General features: G+C 41.6%; 2 protein-coding genes and 2 pseudogenes across 2 annotated transcripts; 2 read left to right on the top strand and 2 right to left on the bottom strand.

Annotated features, from left to right (window-relative positions):
* Positions 1–13,328, top strand: part of LOC103350640 (keratin-associated protein 13-2-like) — a 40,011-nt pseudogene extending 26,683 nt beyond the window's left edge.
* On the bottom strand, positions 3,434–3,957 carry LOC127482985 (keratin-associated protein 13-2-like; annotated as a pseudogene).
* A 4,040-nt stretch (positions 13,329–17,368) lies between the features above and the next one.
* Positions 17,369–18,221, bottom strand: LOC100342724 (keratin-associated protein 14-like). The gene has a single exon (XM_008267218.5). The coding sequence runs from the start codon at positions 18,190–18,192 to the stop codon at positions 17,689–17,691; it is 504 nt and encodes a 167-aa protein (XP_008265440.3). The 5' UTR covers positions 18,193–18,221; the 3' UTR covers positions 17,369–17,688.
* Positions 18,222–22,223: 4,002 nt separating this feature from the next.
* Positions 22,224–23,037, top strand: KRTAP15-1 (keratin associated protein 15-1). The gene has a single exon (XM_002716683.5). It carries the CDS (start codon positions 22,268–22,270, stop codon positions 22,718–22,720), a length of 453 nt encoding a protein of 150 aa, XP_002716729.4. The 5' UTR covers positions 22,224–22,267; the 3' UTR covers positions 22,721–23,037.
* The last annotated feature ends 1,329 nt before the right edge of the window (positions 23,038–24,366 follow it).

The raw sequence follows: 24,366 nt of genomic DNA, 5'->3' as shown, positions 1-24,366 counted from the left end.
GGGTCCCTGCTACTAAAGTGAGAGGTATGAATGCCTGACACTTACTTCAGCTTGACCCAGCCCTTTTGGGGGAATTGTTGCTCCCCGTCTTCGTGGAGGAACGACACAGGACCCTGCGCTGTTCCCTTGTCTGCTCGGCCCTCCCCGGGTTCGCTGCTGATTTTTCCCTGGTTGGCTACCGACCCTTCCACCTCCGTGGAAGGGCGGTTCCCCCTGCCACATTCCCCACTTCCACGGGGGAGCGGCACACCGCCGGCCGGCTCTCTCGGGGGCTGCACAGGTGTTCCCCTTAGATGTTCCCCTTAGATGTTCCTGGTGCATGCCGTCTCTCTCCTCCTTTATAGTCCTCCTCTGCCAATCCCAACTCGGCTGCCCACACGCCGAGTACGCTGCTCTCCTCCAATCAGGAGCAAGTCCTACAGTTTATTGGCTGAACTGAAGGCAGCTGTGTAGAAGCTGTTTTCTCCTCTCCCAGCGCCATACTGTGGGAGAGCAGATGCATAGAACAAGTCTTAATTCCAGTAACTCAGTCCAGTCTGGGTTGCTCCCCACAGATCCCCCTTTCTTTTTATTTTTGGCGTTGATACGCGCCTGTCTTCGGTGTCCCGCGGCACACACTCTGCTCTGCTTGCTAGAGTTGCCCGCAGGTTCTTACAAGTCCTATCAATCAGGCAAACCGAATCCGGGTCCTCTCTTCGCCATGTTGTGAGGAGGTTTCTAGGCGCTGATGCGTACCTGTGTTCGGTGCCCTGCAGCGCATGCTCTGCTCTGCCTGCAGGTGCTTACAAGCCCTATCAGACAAACCGAATCCAAGCCTTCTCATTGCCATATTGTGGGGAGGCCTATTGGTGTTGATTCGTGCCTATCTTCGGTGACCTGCGGCTCATACTCTGGTCGAGCCGCCTGCTGGTGCTTATCGCCCTAATCAGGCAGACCGAATCCAAGCTCTCTCATTGCCATGTTGTGGGATGACTTATTGGTGTTGATAACGTGCCTGTCTTCGGTGACCTGCGGCGCATAAGCTGCTAGCCGCCCGCAGGTGCTCATCGCCTCACTAATCAGGCAGACCGAATCCAAGCCTTCTCATTGCGGTATTGTGGGGAGACTATTGATGTTAATAACGTGCCTGTCTTCGGTGACCTGCGGCGTATAAGCTGCTAGCCGCCCGCAGGTGCTCACCACTTCCCTAATCAGGCAGACCGAATCCAAGCTCTCTCATTGCCATGTTGATGGGAGGCCTTATTTTTCTGTTTCTCTATCTCCGGGCATTCCTACCTCTCCTATTTTACTTCTATCTTCCAGCATTCCTATTTCTCTCATTTTACTTCTAAACTTCTATTTCTCTTATCCCTGCGGCTTCCTGGCGCCCGCCCCGAGGCTGCTTCTTGGCACCCGCCCCGCGGCGGCTTCCCGGCTCTGAGCCGCTTCAGCCCGCTTCTCTCATCTGCGTGGCTTCGCAGCTTCCCGGCTTCGCGCGCACTCCGAGGTCTCGCACTAGCCCAGCGTTCCCTATCTACTTGTGCCCCGCACGCTCTCTCTGCGTGCGGCAGCCTCCGCGAGTCACACAGCCCCAGCTCACGTCTCCGCCACTAGCATTCAATCTAAGTTCCCCGGGCTAACCTGGCGAATTCAACCCAGCTCACGTTTCCGCCCCACGATTTGGCTTCCCGTCCTTTGCTCCCCGGGCTAATCAGACGGATTCCAACCTGGCTTACGTTTCCGCTTCTGGTTTAACTTTTCGCCTTTTGCCCCCCGGGCTGACTTAAAGAATTCCAAACTGGCTTACGTTTCCACCTCGGCCTGCCCCCCACGGCTTCAATTTCCCTAACATTTTTCTCTACCCGGTATGTTTCCCTAAGTTTTCTTCCAACAATATTCCTCCCTCATTTCTCCTGGCTTCTCCCCACAGTCCGTATCCAAATCTGTTTGTTCTAGCTTTCACTTTCGCTTTCGATCTTAGAGATTTCTCCCAGCTTCCCCCCGTAGTCCGTATTCGAGTCTATGCCTAGGCTTTCAATAGCTTCTTCCGGCACCTTTTTCGTCCGGCTTTTCCCTAGGCTGTTTGCTAGTCTCTCTCTCCGATATTTTCCCATTTCTTCCCGTTTCTTCCCTCCTAAGTTTCCTATCCGAGTCACGGCACCATTATGTCGCTCCCCGTCTTCGTGGAGGAACGACACAGGACCCTGCGCTGTTCCCTTGTCTGCTCGGCCCTCCCCGGGTTCGCTGCTGGTTTTTCCCGGGTTGGCTACCGACCCTTCCACCTCCGTGGAAGGGCGGTTCCCCCTGCCACATTCCCCACTTCCGCAGGGGAGCGGCACACCGCCGGCCGGCTCTCTCGGGGGCTGCACAGGTGTTCCCCTTAGATGTTCCCCTTAGATGTTCCTGGTGCATGCCGTCTCTCTCCTCCTTTATAGTCCTCCTCTGCCAATCCCAATTCGGCTGCCCACACGCCGAGTACGCTGCTCTCCTCCAATCAGGAGCAAGTCCTACAGTTTATTGGCTGAACTGAAGGCAGCTGTGTAGAAGCTGTTTTCTCCTCTCCCAGCGCCATACTGTGGGAGAGCAGATGCATAGAACAAGTCTTAATTCCAGTAACTCAGTCCAGTCCAGGTTGCTCCCCACAGGAATGAAACAATAAATAAGAGACCTCCCTCTTTCTCTCTTTCTCTTTCTCTATCTCTCTTCTTCTCTGTCTCCCCTTACTCAAATTAAATAAATAAGTAATTTGTTTTAAATAATATTTTTTCTTAAATGGGTTTGATGACTCAACTAGTTAGTAAATGCCAGATCTACAGAATGGCCAGTGACAAAGTAAATGGGCTCTTCTAGTGGGAAAACATATTGAAGGTTAGACACTGGCTCTGAAACTCAGGAGATGGAAATCACAGATCCTGTAATTCACGGATCTGAAGTCAGTCAATCCACAGCCCAATATAACCCAGGAAGTGGCATCTGTTGGAACCAAATCTTTGAGATTCAGTGTAAGTCATTTGGACCCATGTAGCGACCAGAGAATCTCCCTGTATGCCAAGCCTGATACTATTTCTAAAAGAAGTGGATTGCCTAGGAAAGGAACTCAAATCCTGTAGCTCCCAAGACAGATAACAAATTGAATGTTGAAAACTAATAAAACACAGTAAGAAAATTTTGGATTCAAGAGTGAATGAATTTATTATGTCAAATATGACTGAACTTCCACACATTTTCCAAGAATAACATATATATATATATATATATATGAATGAATCATTTGTTTTAGAAGTACAGATATTTGACTTTAGACTTGATCACTCAGTAATTTCATTCTGAAAGAGCTAGGTCGTCAGCCAGCACTTAATGTCAAAGAAAGGGTGACGAATTGATGACAAGATAGGTTACTTATCATGGCACTCTAAGTAGACACTGAGACATTTTGCTTAAATTATGTGAAAATTCAGCAAGCTGCTCTACAGTAGGATGATTCATACTTGGGTATGTAGCAAGAAGATCGGGATCTCCCAGAAGCTAAATAGGTTGGGCGGTAGATTCCAGATCCATAACCCCGGGAAAGGAAGTGACATACTCCATAACCCAGGGATCTGAAGCCACTGGATCCACAGTCTGGAGAATAGCAGCTCTTTCACCCACAGTCCCAAGAATAGGGTTTTCTGGACCCAAAGCCCAAAGACCCAGTGTACATCATCTGGTAGGGACTGCAGGGTATGGAAGTCCTCAGGCGGTAGCAGGATGTCTGGCAGGGGCTATATACTGGGATGGCCAGCAGCTGGGAGGCTCACAGCAGGTGTCCTGGCAGCCACTGTAGAGAGAGGAGCCCGACTGGTAGCTGCTGGGAAAACAGAGGCTACTGCTATGGACCAGGCTGCTGGAGTACTAAGAGGCACAAGAGGAGGCTGGGTAGTGCAGGGAGCTCCTAAATGAGTGGGAGGAGAAATTTCCAGAGCAGTAGTTGGAGGACATGATGACAGAGATGTGAGTTCAGCTCAGCTTAACTGAGAAAATTGAGTTTGATTGCCACCTTTGAGCAGGGGCATTTATATGGTATAAGTAAGAGGTGTGGTACCCAAGAGAGCATCCTTTCCATATCTGTGCTCCCTCATTCCCATATGTGTAGCTTTTTAATTGCATTTGAATAGTGTTCCGCTTATGGTATTTATGGATGCTGAATATTGCTGTTGCAGTACAAAGCTAGTGAGCTCCTCTTGTGTCAGAGATGCCATGACTGTTTTACAGTTCACAATTACTCCAGGTTCTTTTTCCTCTTGGCATAATTTTCATGTGTTTTGTTCCTGGCTGTTATGAGTTCTCCAAGTTTATTTTTTACTGCTTACATGCTATTACCCAATGTGTCTATATCCAGTACAGAGAGATACATTTCAATGGAGACAAAGTAAATAATGTTGATACATAGAACAATAAAGAAAACCAACCAATTTGGACCCTTATGAAGAGAATCAGAGTGGTAAACCTCAAGATAGAGCAAGTGATAATTGAGTTTTAGATGTAATGTGTCTGAGAAGAATCCTGCCGCCCTAATAGATTTTCTTTTTTCTTTTTCTTTTTCTTTCTTTCTTTCTTTTTTTTTTTTTTTTTTTTTTTTGACAGGCAGAGTGGACAGTGAGAGAGAGAGACAGAGAGAAAGGTCTTCCTTTTGCGTCAGCTCACCCCCCAATGGCTGTCGTGGCCAGTGTGCTGCGGCCAGCGCACCTCGCTGATCTGAAGGCAGGAGCCCGGTGCTTCTGGTCTCCCATGTGGGTGCAGGGCCCAAGCACTTGGGCCATCCTCCACTGCCTTCCCGGGCCACAGCAGAGAGCTGGACAGGAAGAGGAGCGACGGGGTCAGAATCCAGTGCCCCGACCGGGACTAGAACCCGGGGTGCCGGTGCCACAGGCGGAGGATTAGCCTAGTGAGCCGCGGCGCCGGCCCCTAATACATTTTCGTCTGAGTTTGCGCTAGCTTGAGGAATTCACTTTTCAAGCCTAAAGCTACGGGAAGCTTAATTCACCAATAGCCCTAGTCCCTGTGCTCCAAAATCAAACACAGCATTTATGCAGAAACCTTACTTTTCATGGGCTGCTCCCAGTCCATGACTGAGCACAATGAATAAGATTCCTGGGAGACACTACATTCCTTTAGTGACCAACGTTTTCTGGGAGTTTCTCCAAAGGTCTCAGGAATCTACCCCTACCTAGACAGGTGCAGGGACTTTTTTCCTTCTCTTCCTTAATTAGGTAAAATGCACATCCCAGTCTGACAGCTCCCTCAGCCTTCTCTCAAGGAAACTTCAGGGGAAGAAAAAAAAAATGTGAAACATTTGAACATATTTAATCTTGTTTACACTTTTTTTTTTTTTTTTAAAGGCAGAGTTAGACAGTGAGATAGAGAGAGAGACAGAGAGAAAGGTCTTCCTTTTCCGTTGGCTCACCCCCCAAAATGGCCACTACGGCTGGCGTGCTGCGCCAATCCGAAGCCAGGAGCCAGGTGCTTCCTCCTGATCTCCCAGGTAGGTGCAGGTCCCAAGCACTTAGTCACCCTCTACTGCCCTCCCGGGCCACAGCAGAGAGCTGGACTGGAAGAGGGGCAACCAGGACAGAATCCGGCGCCCCAACCAGGACTAGAACTCTTGTTTACACTTTTTTTTAAATAAAAAAATTGGTTGGGTTGATGTTTAGCAAAGATTTCAGACTGGAGATTTTGTCTTGAGTGTGCCAAACGAGAGTTAACAAAGAAAATTATCTCAGGGAGTGAACACTTGGTCTAGATGTTAAATTCCCTCATCTCACATTAGAGAACCTGGGTTTGATTTCCAACTCTGGATTTGCTGCAACTTCCTGACAATACAGACCCTTGGAGGTGATGATGGCCCTAACAATTGAGTCTTTGCCACCCTCCTGAGGGATCTATATTGAACTCTGGGCTCTCAGCTTCAATTTCCGCCCAGCCCTGACTGTGGCAGGCATTTGAGGAGTGAGCCAGCAAATGGGACTCTATTTTTCTCTGCCTCTCAAATAAATAAAAAATTTTAGACCAGAAAATTATTTCAGTTGCTTCATGACTTAAACAATAACAGCAACAACAAAAATCTGGAATTTAGCTTTGTAACCTATATACAGACTGTCCAATGTCTGCTAAAGTGTATCTTTCAGCCACCTCCACCTCAGGACAGATCAACACTACTTTTCTCATTACTATTTCACATGTAAATTGATGCTTTCAACAATATTGGTGAGTTCCCAACTGTTAGTCTCTTCAAATATTATTTTTGCCTCCATCTCCCTTCATTTCCTTTTATATTCTAATTACACGTTAGGTACAATTTTTTAAGTAGATTGTATATAACTCGTTTACTCTATTTTTAATCTTTTTCACTTTGTGATTTAGTTGAAAATATCCACCTGATCAAACATCAGTTTACTAATTATCTGTGTAATTGTTTCATCTCTTGTTAAAAAACCATATATCAAGTTTTTCAAATACGTTCAATATTGTAAACATCTGAAATGTTGATTAAGTTCTATTATGCCATGTTCAGTTTCCTCTCAATATTCCAACATCATCTTTCATTCTTTAGATATAATTATTCCTTGATAACAATCTCTTCTTACTTGATGTAATTAAATTTTTGGTGTACGTCTTTAACATCTGGTTTGCATAGATGTCTTATATGATTCTTGTGATTCAGATTTTATTTTCTGGCGTCCCCTTGGATTTCATCTTTTCTTATATTCTTTTCATGTTTTGAAAGAATAATATATATTTCATGTAAAAATGCATTTCAGAGAGAATTTACTTACTTTTGTTTTTTCTTGGCAGGCTGCTTAGAATAAGGATACCAGCATCTAGATAATTTTAATCTGATCAGGGATTGAGATCATTTAAACCTGGGCTTCAGTCTTCTTAAGCAGCTGTCTGTTTGCAATTCAATTTTACTTCTAAGAATTGATTCTTTAAATCTGGGATGTTTCCCAGGGCCATAACTCTCTTGTTGGACCTGAATTCTAATTTTGTTTCCCTAGTCCTATGAGTTGGTGGATAATTTTCTCAGCATTTTCATCACTTTAGTCTCAAAGTCAGCATATGACTTTAAGGGAGTGACAACTCCAGAGCATGTGTTTCTCTTGACATCAGTTCTGGCTCATGGTGTATCTCCGTCACTGCAGAGGTTTAGTAATTCTCTCAAGTTTTCAAACACATGCATACACACACACATGCATACACACACACACAAATGTATGTATTTTACCAAATATCTCTACTCTTGTTGAGAAGAATGGTTCAAAATTTGAAGGAATGCACAATTGATAATTTTATGTGATTTTAAGCATTTGTTTTCAAAATATATAGGAGTTATTAAAATGAGTAAATAACTACAGTGAGAATGATCATTTAAAATCTGTTACAGGATCCTGTGGTATGATACAGCAGATTAAGTTGCTGTCTGTGACTACAGCATCCCATATGAACACCAGTTCTAGTCTTGGCTGTTTCATTTCAAGTCCAGCTTCCTGATAATGCACCTGGGAATGTAGAAGAAAATGGCCCAAGTGCTCCCATGTGGGAGACTTGGATGGACTCTCTTGTTTCTATCTTTGGTCATACCTAGTGCAGGATGTTGTGGTGGTTGGTGGAGTAAACCAGCAGATAGAAGATCTTTTTCCCACTGCTTTTCCCTTTCTCTGTGGTTTTGCCTTTCAATGTTTGAAAAAATTAAAATATCTGTTACAGACATTTAAATTGTAGTAAATTACAACTACTGAAATTCTGGAAATTCAAGTGCTATGTGGTAGGTATCTAGTCTGTCCTTATATCTTTGTCTGCTATTTCGTATTTTTAATTATTTATTTATTTTAGTTGGAAGGCAGAGAGACAGACAGACTGAGATCTTCCATCTACTGTTCACACTTCGTATTTCTGCAATAGCTATGACTAGGCCAAGCCAGGGTGAGGAACCAGTAACTCAATTCAGGTCTCCCACAGGGGTTTCAGGAACTCAATTACTTAAGAGATCATTTGCTGCCTCCCATTGTGTGCATTAGCAGGAAATAGGAATCATGAATGAGGTCAGGCACTATGATAAAGGATGGGGCATCCCAAGAGGTGTCTTACCTACTTTGCCAAATGCCTGGCCTATCCTCCATTTCTCATACACTTGCTTTACATGGCATCACCACATATTACTTAAACTCATCATGTGCCTTAATAACATTCTGCTTTTCTCTTCTGTGCTATCTCATTCCAGTTCATCTTCATGTGCTTTTCAAGGTGACAACCTAATAGGTTGTGTCAACTCCCTGTCTATATCCCAAGGGACATCATGGGAACATTCTAGACTAATTAAAGACATTTGTAAAACTCTGCCCTAAATTTTGTTCACTTCAAAAGAATGTGCTGAGTCCCTCTGCAGGAAATTCACCAGTAGGATTGTACTTCAGTTGCCCCGAGTCGCACCTGGCTTATAAGTGTCCATCATCTTGCATGCCTTCCAATCCCTGGAGTATTTAGTGGGATCATCTTCCAAACAAAGAGCTGGTATTTGAATTCATGCTTTTAATTATTGCTTCTAGATAATTATAGAAAAACAAATACATGGGTGCCTCATTAATTCATTTATTGGGAAGCCTTTCTTGTTTTTTCCAACTTGTAAAATTTTAATGTAACTATCCCTAGAGGAAAAAAAAAGGATATTTTATAGGGAGAAATGTATCCTAGGATTCCCTAAACCATGCTTAAGAAAAGCAGCCATACTGTTTCCAAGAGAAAATATCTTTGAAAATACGGTGTTCAAAAAGCCTCTAACTTACATTAGATAATACAAAAGAACATATTTTGTGGCAATAATTATCCTATATAGTAATTAAAGGAAATCTTTTTTTTAAAAGATTTATTTATTTTACTTGAAAGTCAGAGTTACACAGAGAGAGGAGAGGCAGAGAGAGGGAGAGGTCTTCCATCCAATGGCTCACTCCACAGTTGGCCGCAATGGCTGGAACCGCGCCGATCCGAAGCCAGGAGCCAAGAGCTTCTTCCGGGTCTCCCATGTGGGTGCAGGGGCCCAAGGACTTGGGCCATCTTGCACTGCTAACCCAGGCCACAGCAGAGAGCTGGATGTGAAGTGGAGCAGCCGGGTCTTGAACCAGCGCCCACATGGGATGCTGGGGCTGCAGGCCAGGGCATTAACCTGCTGCACCACAGCGATGGCTAAAGAAAATCTTTTGTCTGAGAAGAATTGTTTATTGTTTATTAAGCTTAACAACTATAGGATTAGTAAAAGCAAAATTGTCAGCATGTTAGGTATGGGTTAACTAGTAATTTCTTTTTTAAAAAGATCTATTTTATTTATTGGAAAGACAGAGTTACAGAGAGAGGTAGAGACAAGGAGAGAGGTTTTCCATCCATTTGTTCACTCCCCAGATGATCGCAATGGCTGGAGCTGCACCAATCTGAAGGCAGGAGTCAGGAGCTTCCTCCAGATCTCTCACATGGGTGCAGGGGCCTAAGGACTCGTGCCATCCTCTACTTCTTTCCCGGGCCATAGTAGAGAGCTGGCTCAGAAAAGGAGCACCCGGGACTAGAACTGGCACCCATATGGGATGCCGGTGCTTCAGGCCAGGGCTTTAACCCGCTGTGTCACTGCACCGGCCCCTTAAGTGGTAATTTTAAAAGAAGTAGATAGGTGCCAAAAGTTGTAACTTTCAGCTATGGATATCATTGTGCTGCAAAAACACCTCAAACAAAAAACCAAAACCAACCAAACAAACAAAAAACACTTCATCTATAGCCCTGTGATGAGAAATTGCATAAAAATGGTCAGAAGCTGCCAGATGTACACTCTAGAGTCCTAAATTTTATATGAAATATCCAAGTTTTTAATTATGACAAATAGCTCAGTAAAAATTAGCAATGATGAGGATATATATTTTATAGAACAAATAATTTTATCTCTGAGGTCGATTAGGTCCAAAGTTGATACGGCCACACATTCTTCTTAACCTTATATCAGCTTATTGGGGGTGAAGTTTAAGAGACCTAGAGGCTAAGGGAAGGGAAGAAAACCTCTTCTCATATTTTTTAAAGATTTTATTTATTTATTTGAGGGGTAGAGTTACAAACAGTGAGAGGGAGAGACAGAGAGAGGTCTTTCTTCCATTGGTTCACTCCCCAAACGGCCACAATGACCGGAGCTGTGGCAATCTGAAGCCAGGAGCAAGAAGCTTTTTCTTGGTCTCTCACATGGGTGCAGAGGCCCAAGTACTTGGGCCATCTTCTACTGCTTTCCCAAGCCATAGCAGAGAGCTGGATTGGAAGAGGAGCAGCCAGGACTAGAACTGGCACCCATCTGAGATGCTGGTGCTGCAGGTGGAGGATTAATCTGCTGTGCCAAGGCACAGCCCCCCCCCCCCCAATCTCCTTTCATATTAACTGACTTATTGAGAGAAGGTCCTCTGGACAAGGAGGCTGTAGAAACTGGGGACAAATTCACTAAATCCCCCAGTTTTGTCAGATGAATTCATGTTCTCTGTGATGCTATTAAGTTTTATCTTGAAGTTACTTTTAACAGTTATAGTTGGGACAAACAAGCAGATATGGTACAGTACCCATGTTATTGTAGAGATGGGTTAGTCCTTGCTAAGGAACAAAGCAAGAAGATGTAGATTGGGGCTGAAGTTGTGGCTTAGTAGGTAAAGCCACCACCTGCAGCGTTAGCATCCCATGTGGCCTCCAGTTGGAGTCCTAGCTGCTCCACTTCCAATCCAGCTCCCTGATAATGTGCTTGGGAAAGCAGGGGAAGATGGCCCAAGTGTTTGAGCTCTTGTACCCATGTGGGAGACCCGAAAGAAACTCCTGGTTCCTGGCTTCAGAGTGGCCCAGCTCCTGCAGATTTGGAGAGTGAAACAGCTTTGGAAGATATCTCTCTCTTTCTCTGTAACTCTGCCTTTCAAGAGAATAGAGAAATCTTTAGAAGAAAGAAGATGTGGATCCTGGTTTTAAAGAACAGAAAATATGAGAATCTCAGAATGTCTATTTGAATTGAGTGTATCTGGATTTTTCTCATTCCTTTTTCTTTTAGCAAGTGTACATTATGTTACTTTTAAATATTTCTATACATTTTACTTGAGGAAAATTGATATTTTAAGATTATTATAAGCTAATTAGATTTTACTAGAAGACAAAATTAGAAAAAAAATGTAGTGTCATTATCAAAGAAAGTAAATTTTTTGGCCCTGAATAGAATTTGACTAGTTGCTTTTCAACACAGAATATTTTGTGACTGGACTTATGAAATGGCTGTTCATACTCTAAGCATTTGATAAATCTTTTATACAGGTTTTCAACTTTTGAATTCTTAGTTTGCCAATGGCAAACAGAAAAGCAATACAATATGACAAAGCACAAAGGAAAATATAAAATCAAACACAGAAAAAAAATAAGCAGGAGATGGAGTGATAAGGAGATGAGGGAGAGAGGCAGAGAGAGAAAGAGAAAGAGGTAGGGAGAGAGATTAGTGTACTGTGCAGAAGAAAAAGTGAACCAGGAAAGAAAAATTCTACATATCTAGGCAGGAAAATCAAGAGTGGTGCTTGCCATACAAGTGGAAAAAAAACCTTGAAAATTTCTGCTATGAAAATCTAGAGACAGAATAGAGGATAAAGGATAATCAGAAATGTCAATGATAAAAAGGAGAATATATCAAAATTCATAAGATATGCTAATTTCAAATGTTTTAATTTAAAAGTACTGGAAGTACACCCATCATCATTTAAGAATACAATAGAAAACATAAAACACACTTCCTCTCTCCCTCCATGAAGCAAGTTTTTGGCTTCTTGCTATCTGCAGATCAGCCCAGATTGATTTCCTCTGTAAATGTTTCCCTAAACCATATTTAGTCACCTAGCCTTTAAATCCATGGCAAGGTCTGTTTCACTTTCTAGCCACTTTTGTCTTAGACGTTAGATTTTGTCTGTTTCTGGTGTTTCTTCGTTGGCTTTGAGACACATTATGTTACGGTGTGCTTCATGTATTAGCTTCTTATTACTGTTATCACACAGTAATTTGGAGAACGGAAATAAATAGTGACAAGGTGGATGGTTTTCATGAGTGTTTTACTCCTGAGGGAAATTGATCTATTGTATCAGGTGAAAAACTTATCTCATTCCACACTCTTTGGGAAGAAAACGTCCACCAGCAGGGCCAGCTGTGAGTATATAGAAAACAGGTGCAGGTGGAAGGTAACAAAGGGAAAGTGAGGAACTCCCTTGCCATGATGGGACAAGCATTCATGTAAAACAGTCACAGCATTTCTGACATGGAAGTGCTTCATTAGCTCTGGCTGCAACAACAGACTCATGACATCCATAAAACAGTATGTGGAAAGCTATTCCAATGTGACTGCAATTACAGAGATTGCAGAGTTATCCCTAGTAAATGAGGGAGCACAAATACGTAAGAGATGACCCTGTTGGGTACCACACCTACCGCTGAGAGTATATAAATGCCCTTGTCCAAAAGGATGACATTCAAACTCCAAAACTACCACTGTTCTCGAAACTTCTCTGGCTCCCTTGGAGGATACCTGAGCTACCCAGTCTCCTCCTCCTGTTCCTCTTCCTACCCCACCACTAACCTCTTCTCTCCAAGCACCTCCCAGCTGGGCTTTTATCTCTACAGTGACTGTCAGGTGACCTGCTACAAGCCCACCAGTTGCCAGACCTCCTGTGTGGTATCCAGACCCTTCCAGATGCCTTGCTACCTCCCGAGGACCTCCGTGCTCTACAGTCCCTACCAGCGTAAGACAACTTACGCTGGGTTTCTGGGATTTGGTTCCAGCAGTTGCCACCCACTACGCTGTGGATCTGGACATCCTTATTCCCTGGGCTGTGGATCAAGGAGCTGCTACTCCCCATGCTGCGGATTCAGTGACTTCAGACTCCAGCGTTATAGAGTCTGTGGCTTCCCTTCCCTGAGCTATGGCTCCAGATTCTGTTTCCCAAGATATTTTACTGCTAGGACCTGCCAGTCATCTTGTTAGAGACCAACCTGTGAATCTTGGTCTTAGTGATTCTCTTGCTACATGTCTGTGTCTTTTTGACTATTGAGGTCAAGATCTCTACTCAATACAGCCAATGTTTTCATTCTCACCACCTGCCACTCTCTTTTTATTTCCATCACCTGCTTCTTGCATCGCCATCTTCTGGCAGACTCTAAAATTAAGGAGTAATCCAAGATTAAATCCTAATATCTAAATGATTGATAGATGTATGCTATTTGATTTACATTAAACTGCAATTCAAAGCAAAAAAATTAATATAATAAATGTATGCAATCTGATATCCAAGTATATTGTCTTAAGTCATTATTATTTTGCCTGCAGTTTTTGTATTCAAGAATTTGGGAAATTTCAATGAACATCAATGTTATTCTCTAAATTGCTTTTGGGCACATATAATTTGGTAGCTTTGAGAAAATTTCTGTTGACTTTGACTATATACCCTACAGGAAGTAATAATATCTTGTAAGACATAGTGTTTTGCATGTGAAGCCTTGAAACCAGCAGTGAGGATTATTTGAGGGTGAAAAACATAGTTATATGAATATAAGAAAACAAAGAAGTTAGTAGATAAACTATAAATTCAGAAAATAAGAAATATTTTTCAAATGTGCTGTATACTGAGATTAAAACTTAACTAAACATCCAGTATCTCTTAGTGGATTTTCAGTCAAGAGAAAAATGAGAGTTAAGTTGTAAGAACAAGGACTTTGCTCTTTGTTGGTGGGCATAAGTGCCAGGAACTCCCACAGGTGAGATATTCCTGAGTCTCACCTCTGGACATGCGTAAGGAAACTCACAGTGGTCTTAGTTAGGATTAAATGCAGTCAGCAGGTGATACTAACTCCTGCTGAACAGAGAGACTTAGACTTCAACATAAATGAGAACTACTTAAAAGTTATTTACCTAAATGAAAATGCATGCATAAAATGACATAATGGCATATCTTTTGCACCTGCTAGTGAAAACGCTTCTAAAAGATTCACTTTTGAAGTGAATATTGATATATGCTCCACAAAATTATATGTTTTACTTCACTTGTCAATGATATATAACCTCATGTTGGATGTCATCATACTGTTGTATAAATTATGTGCTCACTATCAATTTGCTTTTGTAGTAGAAATTCGATACTTAATTTTTTTAAAAATAGAAATCAATTTTTATTGTGGTTCATTATCCAAAAAGGACCTTTTCCTTTAATTTAAATAAGAAAAGAGTATTTTGACAAACTGATTCAGAAATCACCTGGGATGCCCTTATCCCAGATCAGAATGCCTGGGTTTGAGTCCTAGTTCTACTTCTGATTTTACCTTTCTGCTAATGTGTACCCTAGAAGGCAGCAGGTGATAGGTCAAGTACTTGAGTCCCTGCTACCCATGTGGGGTACCCAGGTGGAGTTACTGGCTCCTAGGATTGAACTGGCTTTGCCTTGGCTATTGTGGGCATTTGGTGAGCCAGAAGATGGGAGTTATCTCTCTCTTTCTCCCCATTTCAGTGGAATAAACAAATAAATAAATAATTTTAAAAAGACATCAATAAACAACAAAATAATTGTAGATTGAAGCAACAAAATATGTGACCAATCCCCTTAGCAAGAGCATTTGGATTATTCCTTATGCACTTGTGTCAGCCTCAATTTCGTATCCGACGTCATGTATGCCCGATCTGGATTTCTCAAGTTTCCCACTACCTCCACCTAGTGTTGACTTGGTGTATGTCACTATATTTTGCTGGCTAGAAAGGGCTTTAGCACCACTGCTGGCTAGGTCTGAAAAAAAAAAAAAAATGAACCTCCACCAAGAGTTGAGCATGGAAACTGTCCTATCAATCATTTATGATAGTCTTTGTTTCTCAACTGATCCTTCTGCAAGCTCTCTTTGAAATAAAAGTGGTTATTCTATTTGCATTATGAGAAGTCAGACATGAAGAGACACTGTATCTTCCGGTTTTAACAATTAATTGATGTAAAACCTCTATTCATTGTACATGAAGCTTCTACTCTATTAGATGAAACCATACAAAAAATAAAATACAGGGGGCTGGGATTTTAGCTTAGTGGGTTAAGCCGCCGCCTATGCTGTGGTCATCCCATATCAGAGATCTGGTTCAAGTTCCAGCTGCTCTACTTCCTTTCTATCTCCCTGCTAACGCACTTGGGGAAGCAGCAGAAGATGGCTCAAGTGCCTGGGCCCCTCCCATCCACATGGGAGATGCAGATAGAGCTACAGGCTCCTGGCTTTTTGCAGACCTAGACTGGGTTGTTGTGGCTATTTGGGAAGTGAACCAGTAGGTGGAAGATCTGTTTCTCTGACTCTGCCCTCCTCTCCCTCCCTCTCTCTGTACAACTCTGCCTTTCAAATAAATAAAATGAATATGTAGGCTGGCGCTGCAGCTCACTAGGCTAATCCTCCGCCTAGCGGCACAGGCACACCAGGTTCTAGTCCCGGTCAGGGCACCGCATTCTGTCCCGGTTGCCCCTCTTCCAGGCCAGCTCTCTGCTGTGGCCAGGGAGTGCAGTGGAGGATGGCCCAAGTGCTTGGGCCCTGCACCCCATGGGAGACCAGGAGAAGTACCTGGCTCCTGCCATCGGATCAGCACGGTGCGCCAGCCGCAGCGCGCCGGCCACAGCGGCCATTGGAGGGTGAAGACCTTTCTCTCTGTCTCTCTCTCTCACTGTCCACCCTGCCTGTCAAAAAAAGTGAATATGTATATATTCATATATTATTGTAAACAATACATCACATATGTTAATAAGATTATTGATAATATATAAAACAAAACAAAACAAAACAAAAAAACAGAGGCAAATGCCACTGCTGAGATAGAAAAGAATAAATAGATCTATGGCTACCCTGTGGTTAAGAATCTAAGCTATTATTATGTGTTTTATGTATTCATATTTTGTACCTTTAATAGCATTGCCCTTGACCAAATGCTTATGGTATAACTTCTGGTTTGTAATTAATGGCTCCTGGAGGGTTTGTTGAATCCTCTAATAGAGAAAGCTTGCACTGGTTTTTGAACTTTTCATTTTGTTTTGTTTTTCAAACAAGTGCTATCAATGAAGCAAGTAGAAAAGCAAGAGTACTTTCGTATCTCATCATGTTTATAGAACTGATTATATGAACAACTTGGGGTGTACTTGCTAATAAATTTTGGGATGTGTGAGGTTTTATTGAGAAACTGGATCTTTTATCTGTCAGAATGGCTGAGAGAACAGGAACCTTATCCAATTTACCTTTCTAATATCTGATTTCTTACTGTATGTCTTCATTTCAAATTCTCACATACTTTAAAAAATATTTTATAAAATTAACTTTCCTTCCCAAATTATGTGATGTAGTCAATTTAATACTCATTGTAAGTTATAATCATTTTTTCATAAAATACTGAAGTTTCTGTCTCTCTATAAAGTAGGTCACAGCTTATTAGCTTGTTGTAGTTTTAAAAATATGTGTTCTTCCTTCCACCATGCGAAGCATTAATGAGTACGATAAACATGGATGATGAAAAGATTTCTTCCAAATCAGAAAGGAAACTGGGTAAGTTCACTCATAAAAGTTGAAATTTTGAGGGGCTGGCGCTTGTGCTGTAGCGGGGCACTGGTTCAAGTCCCAGCTGCTCCACTTCCCATCTTCCCATCCAGCTCTCTGCTATGGCTTTGGAAAGGGGTAGAAGATGGCCCAAGTTCTTGGGCCCCTGCAGCTGCATGGGGGACCAGGAAGAGGTTCCTGGCTCTTGGCTTTAGATCAGCGCAATTTCAGCCATTGCGGCCAACTGGGGAGCAGACCAGCGGATGGAAGACCTCTCTCTCTCTCACTCTCTGCCTCTCTTTCTCTCTCTGTGTAATGCTTTCAAATAAATAAATAAATATTTTAAAAAGATAAAGTTTTGAATAATAAGTCTAAGATACAAAAAAACTCAGTTGTTTTTAAATAGTTTTGAAGGCAAAAAAGCAAATCATTTTTTTAAAAAAGATTTATTTATTTCAAAGTCAGAGTTACACAGACAGAGAAGGAGAGGCAGAGAGAGAGAGGTCTTCCATCCACTGGTTCACTCCCCAGCTGGCCGCAATGTCCACAGCTGCGCCAATCCAAAGCCAGGAGCCAGGAACTTCTGCATCTCCCAGGAGGGTGCAGTGGACCAAGGGTGTGGGCCATCTCCTATTGCTTTCCCAGGCCATAGCAGAGAACTGGATTGGAAGTGGAGCAGCCAGGACTTGAACCAGCGTCCATATGGGTTGCTGGCACTGCAGGCAGTGGTTTTACCTGCTATGACGCAGCATCGGCCCCGCAAACCATATTAAAGCAGAAATGCAGATATCATGCAACATAATTTTATTTAAAGTTGTATTTTCCATTTGTAAAATTTAAAATGATTCAGTAAGAGAAACCACAAGGAGATACATTTAAAAAGAAGCAAGAATCAGGATTGCATGTCTGTATAATTACACGGAAGCAGTTTTGGCATCTTTTCCCAATGGATCCGTTTTCAAGAGATTGAAATTTAAATTATTCCTAATCTATGATGAGTAACAGTAAACGTCAAATTTGTAGACTAGTGATAAGATAGGATATTTATTGTATAGATCTTGGTATCTTGGGTATCAGCTTTAAATTTCTGACTCCTTAAATTCATGATCAGTGGAAGCCACAAGTTGGCTGGTGAGAAATGGACTGGCAGCTTCTGGAAGAGAAGTAGGTTGGGCGGTAAAAATTGGATCTATAATTTATAGACGAGAAAGTGCGGGGACCACAACCCACTGACTGGAAACCATGGGATCCACAGCCCAGGAATGGGGAGCCACAACCAAAAGAGTGAAAGCCCCTGGACCCAAAGCCCACAGGTCTAGCAAAAGTCGTCTGGCAGGGACTGCAGAAAATGGAGGTCCTCGGACGATAGCAGGATGTATGGCAGGGGCTGGACACCACACCACAGGACTCCTCGTAGCTGTTGGGATCACAGTAGGTCTCCTGACAGCTGCTATGGAGAGAAGATCCCAGCTGGTAGTGGTTTGGAGATTGGAGGTCCGTGCTGTAGAACACGTTGCTGGGGTAGGAAGAGCCACATGAAGAGCCTGGATGGCGCAGGTAACCTCCAAAGGAGCGGGAGGAGAAGTTTCCAGAGCAGCAGTTGTAGGACATGGTGGCAGAAGGCGAGACTTACAATGACAAGGTTCGGAGTGCGAATGTCACATCTTGGACTGTGGCGTTTATATACCCTGATGAGTGGGTGTGTCATCCTTAGGGCACATGAAAACAAGTTACCTGCTGCTTTTAATTGAATTGAAAAGATCGCCATAGTCATGCATTTGTAGTCTGTGTGGTTTTAAACTGCAATGCGCAGTAATGTTCCTGCCTTGGAATTCAGGTAATAGTGTTGAATCTTCAAAGCTATTATTCATCTTCCTTTAGCAAAGGTCAGCCTGCAGATCACTCAGAGAATTGCTTTAGAGGTAGGCAGTGTATGGGCTGAGGGAAGCAGGCTTAATTAAAAATAATTCATACGCCTTTCACAATCTGTCTCAAAACTGTTGCCATCTGGTTAACAAAGTTCTTATGGATTTATTCACGGTCACTTCTTTTAAACAAAAACATGCATCGATTGTTGCAGCAAAGTGGCAATCTTAGTTAATGAATAGTGTCATCTGAAAGCAGCAACGGTGACATGCATGACATACTAATTTTTTATCAGATATCAATTTGGATAATTTCAGTACGATTTTAACTGAGAGATTTATTTATTTCCCCCATTCCTGCTTAAAACTCTGTGCAGATGATAGACAGTTGTAGATTTTTCTTTGTATGGCTGTGTTAGAAACTGCACAGTTTTTATGATTTTTGCAGTGTTAGAGATTATTCTTCTCAGATGATGAGGAAATATTAATATAAGAACAAAACATGTGGCAAATGTTCAATGCTTTTCTATCTCCAATTACAGCCTTTCCCACTAACAAGAGTCCCTAGAATCTTGAAATGTCCTTTTTCCACAGACAGTTTCTAAGGTAATGGCCTTGACATATTGGGTGGAAGGAGATTCTTCTTTTGCCTCAGGAAGCAGCATACATCACTTTGACTTAAATTGTTTTCAGATGTTTCTGACAAGTATTACAAAATTTCTACAATCGTGGTCATCTTTTTTCTTGCTATATGACTTTTATTCTACTTCCATGTGAGAGTGTAATGAAGACTGATACCTTGAGGTAGAGCAGAGATTGAAAAGTTTTATCTTGCTGTGGCTTCTGTGCATTTGACGTGTATGTTTCATAGAAAAGCGTTTCACACCACTTTAGAACAGGAATGTCTGTATAGTCAAAATTACTTAATATCTGATTTCATAGAGCATTCTTCCACAGAGATTGCTTATAGTAGAACAGATGACATTGAATGAAATGAGCAAATTCAATTTAGTTGTGTTAAATATTTATGTGTATGTTTTGATGTTCAATATTTTATTTACAAATAAAATGGAAGGTTTGGAATCTACTAGAATGATTTTTGCTACATCTAATTGAGATTCTCACAAGAATTGTTTATTACATAAAATAGAGAGCAAACCATGTTACCTTATAAATGAAACATGATTAGATATAGATTTCTGTACTGAAAATGTCCAGATTCATACAGCCTACACTTGGTCTTCTATCAGATTGGAATCCCATTTATAACATCATGATTGATATTCCCAATCCCATGAAGATGGAATCACATTACCTGAAAAAGTCACTTGTTCTACATTTTCAGCTTAAACTTCCACTCACTAATCCTAACTTCATAGAATGTGTCTTAGCTTGTGGTTTATTAGCTCCTTCTATTTTGCTTCATAAAATATGTGGTAGCTTTACTGTGAATTAGTCTCCTCCCTACTCTGTATAATACTAGGAAGGTATTGTTAACTCTGATTTGGCAGTCATTGTCCAAATTCCTTCTATACCCCTCCCATTTTTCCCAGCCTCCTATAATCAGTATTCTGTGTTCAAACTGAGATTCTTGGTTCCCCATGTAAGGCAGAGCATGCAGTACTTGTCTTTGTATGTCTCGATTCTTTTTTTTAACATGATGTCCTCCAGTTCCATCAATTTTAATGGAAATGCCAGGATATCATCTTTTTGTGAATGAATAATATCTCATTGTGTATGTATACCACATTCATTCATCTGGATGACCCCTTGATTGAATCAATATCTTGGCCATAACATGGTGAAACAGGTATGTCTTTCATACAATGATTTCATTTCTATTGGATTTATAATCAGTAGTGGGATCACTGGATCATGTGGCAGTTCTATTTCTTGCTTCCACCACCCTAATTATTTTTTTTTTATTTGACAGATAGAGTTAGACAGTGAAAGAGAGAGAGAGAGACAGAGAGGTCTTCCTTCCATTGGTTCACCCCCCAAATGGCTGCCATGGCTGGAGCTACGCCGATCTGAAGTCAGGAGCCAGGTGCTTTTCTTTGGTCTCCCACGTAGGTGCAGGCACCCAAGCACTTGGGCCATCCTCCACTGCCCTCCTGGGCCACAGAGCTGGACTGGAACAGGAGCAACCAGGACTAGAACCCGGCGCCCATATGGGATGCCGGAGCCACAGAGGATTAACCAAGTGAGCCCCAACTACCCCAATTATTTTCATTTATCTATTTCTACATGTCCAATCTGTAACATTTATGGACATTTAAAACACTTATGTTTTATAGGTTTATACAAAGAAGTTTATATTTGAAGTTTTAGTATTGCTGTAAACTATTCAGAATAAGGAATATCCATCCTGTTTCCCACAGTGGAGGTATTCATTTACATTCCCAGCGAAGTGTTCTCCTGTCTCCATATCAGTGTCTACATTTGTTATTTTCTGTCTTTTTGGTAATAGCTGTTCTAACAGGGATGGAATGGCAATCTCATTGTGTTTTTGATTTATATTTCCCCTAATGGTTGGTGATGCTTATCATTTTTTCATATATTTGTTGACCATTTGTATGTCTTCCTTTGAGAAGTGTCTTTTCAAGTCCTTTGCCAATTTCTTAGCTAGATTTTTGTTTTTTGAGTTTTTGAGTTCCTGATATACAGTGGATATTAATTTTTGGTCTGATAACTTTTCTCTCATTCAGATGATGTCTCTTCCATGTATTAGTTATAAGCAACCTATGAATTTTTGAAGCTCCCTCATGCATGCCACTTTACACTTGCACCGTGTCAGCCATCCCAAAGGCACTCAGTCTCTGTTTCATATTGTCATGTTGTTTGACCTTATAAAGATCATCTGTATCTAGGAATTCTTCAAATTCTTGATGTTTCTGTGAAGTCTATACAAGGTACACATTCTTCTCACTTCTTACTTTTCTTTATTTCCTGTAGTAAAAACCCCATTTCACTTCCTGAGAGGAAAGAAAGGAATGAAGGTCCATATTTTATATATAGTGCTTATTCTTTTTTTGTTGTTGATCTTCTCTATAACAAACAAAATTTACTTCTATTTTAGGGATATGGATGGTATTTATAATCTAGATTTTTCTTGAGTTCTATCAAGAAACAAGTCAACTTTGTAGCAAGAGATTTCTGGCTTACAATTTAATTTTCAAAACATCTTTATTTCTAAATACTTGTGTATGTAAGAACAGTGTGGCTGCTTGTGTTGAAAGGAGACCTAAACCATATGTGACAGACACTCATTTAGTATTTCTACCAATTAAAGTTGTTATTGGGTTGTTTCTTCTACAAGCTTGACACGATTTAGTAGAAAGAATTGATACTGAAGTTTTTATTTTCTGTTCTCAATTGAGTTTCTTAATTTGAAGCAATATAAATGTCCCTTGCAGGCTACAGAGTACTTTTCAAAGCTTTAACCACAGCAGAATTCGCATTGTGTTGTCCTCTTGACCCACTATCTTGATGCACATGGTTAATGAAACATCAGTCTTATAGGCACAATTATGGTGGTTTTCATTTTACCCGAGCTAGATGAATGAGAAATGGCATTTTTGTTTCATGAACAATTGCTTTGAAAAACTAATGAAATTCTGTCACTTACAAGTCTGCATTCATAAAAAAGTTCTTTGAAGGTTAATGCATTTCATTTTGACTGGAGCCTAATTAAGTATTCTCATTAAATGGGGCACATGGTCCTACACCCATTGCTGGAGTATATAAGTGTCCCTATGTTGAAGGCAGCAGTCACACTCACTCCTCCCTGCAGCTCAGCTGAACCCAGAACATCTGGCAACATGTCTTACAACTGCAGCTCTGGAAACTTCTCCTCCCGCTCTTTTGGAAACTATCTGGGGAACTCAGTTTCCACCTGTGATTCTTTCTACCCCACCAATGTAGTCTATTCTCCAAGAACCTACCAGGTGGGATCCTCTCTCCAAGGTACCTGTCAGGAAACCTTCTCTGAGCCCACTGGCTTCCAGACATCTTTCACTGTGACCAGGCCCTGCCACACATCATTCTACCACCCAAAGAATTCCATCTTCTTTAGCCCCTGCCAGACAAATCACGCTGGATCTTTTGGACATGGAAATGCTGGTTTTGGTTCTTTTGGTTATGGAAACACTGGCTTCCACTCTGTGGGCTGTGGGTCCAACTTCTTCCGTCCAAGTTATTTTTCATCCAGGAGCTCCCATTCTACTTGTTACCAACCAGCCTTTGGCTCTCGCTGTTTTGGATCAAGTTACTAAGTATTCTTCATTGATTCATGATTATTTCTGCACTTTATGGACCATTAACCCTCATTCTTCACAATATCTATGATCATTGACAGTCTTCATCCCTAGATCTCATCATCAACAGCATCCTTGAAGTATATGATTTACCGTGGAGAGAGTAACTTTGACCTGTGACCGCTCCTAAATCTGAAGTGCCTTGTATCTTGAGTTTTGATTCTCATTGCAGGGCTCAAAAATATTTCTCGGATTCTCTCATTATTCTACAATTCTTTCAACCAAGTTTATTTTGAGTAGATATATTTTAAATAAACTTATTTCTCTATCATGAATACTGGCGTTTTGTTTTCTTTGACTTATATGATACATGTAATAAAGTCACCCCATACTTGCAACTGTGTTCATTAGGTAAACATTTTGTGATTTTCTATGTTTCATATGTTTCCCTAGTATTTTGTTGGGCAGAAAAAAGGAAGTTTGAATTGAAATTTAATTGTACAACATATCTCATGTCTTGAAAGATTTAGATCTCCTAATAAGTACACTTGTTCATATATTTCCTTCAGAACATTTTTTGCAGTTTGAAATTCAGAAAAAAGTATTACATTTCAGTTATATACCAGACATTGTGCTCAACAAAGACAAAGTCTCTGCTTTCAAGAAAATTTTAAGTTACCAGAATTTGGTAAGTGCACTAATGGGAACTGAAACATAAGATTCAGTAGGAAGGGGCAGGTGTTTTGATACAGTGGGCTAATCTATCACCTACAAGACTGGCATCCCATATGGGCACTGATTCAAGTTCCTGCTGTCCCACGTAAAATACAGGTTCCTGCTAATGTACCTGGAAAAGCAGTGGAAGACAGAACACGTGCTTGGGCCCCAGCACCTACTTTGGAGTGATGGATGGAGTTCCTGATACCTGGCTTCATTCTGGCCCAGCCCTAGTCGTTGTGAGCATTTGGAGAGTGAACAAGTGGATGGGAGATATTTCTCTCTCTCTTTCTCTCTCTTTCTCTGTCTCTCTTTCTCTCTCTCTTTCCCTCTCTCTTTCTCTCCCCTCTGTAACTCTGCCTTTCAAATAAATAAATAAATAGTTCTTTAAAAAATTCAGTGGAGGGGCTGGATCTGTGAAACAGTAGGCTATACCTTGTCCTGCAGTGCTGGCATCCCATATGGATGCTGGTTCGTGTCCTGGGTGCTCCTCTTCCAATCTAGCTTTCTGCTATGGCCTAGGAAAACAACGAAAAATGGCACAAGTGCTTGGGCCCCTGTACCTACATGGGAGACCCAGAAAAAGCTCCTGGCTCCTGCCTTCAGATCAGCCCAGCTCTGACTATTGCAGTCATTTGGGGAGGGGAACCAGCAAATGGAAGACTTTTCTATCTCTTCCTCTCTGTCTATAACTCTCTCAAATAAATAAATTTTAAAAGATTCAGTGGAAAGCCAGAAACAATAAGGACTTCACTAGGAGTATGTGAAGCAATCATGTCAAATTTTTATAAAATATAGAAAGAATATAGTACTACTTCATTTAAAAAAAAAACAGCATATATTCTGACTTAATGTATCCATTGGAGAACTACCAAATGTTATTACACTTGAAAAGGACTTGGTGAAAATACCAGTCAGGGAAAATGGAGAGGTCTCTGAGACCCATC

This window comes from Oryctolagus cuniculus, chromosome 4, assembly GCF_051225735.1.
Source record: "Oryctolagus cuniculus isolate XC-2025 breed Fujian yellow rabbit chromosome 4, ASM5122573v1, whole genome shotgun sequence".
In the NCBI taxonomy this organism is placed as follows: domain Eukaryota; kingdom Metazoa; phylum Chordata; class Mammalia; order Lagomorpha; family Leporidae; genus Oryctolagus; species Oryctolagus cuniculus.
This window is presented reverse-complemented; position numbering and strand designations above follow the sequence as displayed.

What these genes read in the sequence shown, in the direction of transcription:
- LOC100342724 (XM_008267218.5), bottom strand. Translation starts at nt 18,192, where the DNA reads ATGTCCTACAACTGCTGCTCTGGAAACTTCTCCTCCCGCTCCTTTGGA.
- KRTAP15-1 (XM_002716683.5), top strand. Translation starts at nt 22,268, where the DNA reads ATGTCTTACAACTGCAGCTCTGGAAACTTCTCCTCCCGCTCTTTTGGA.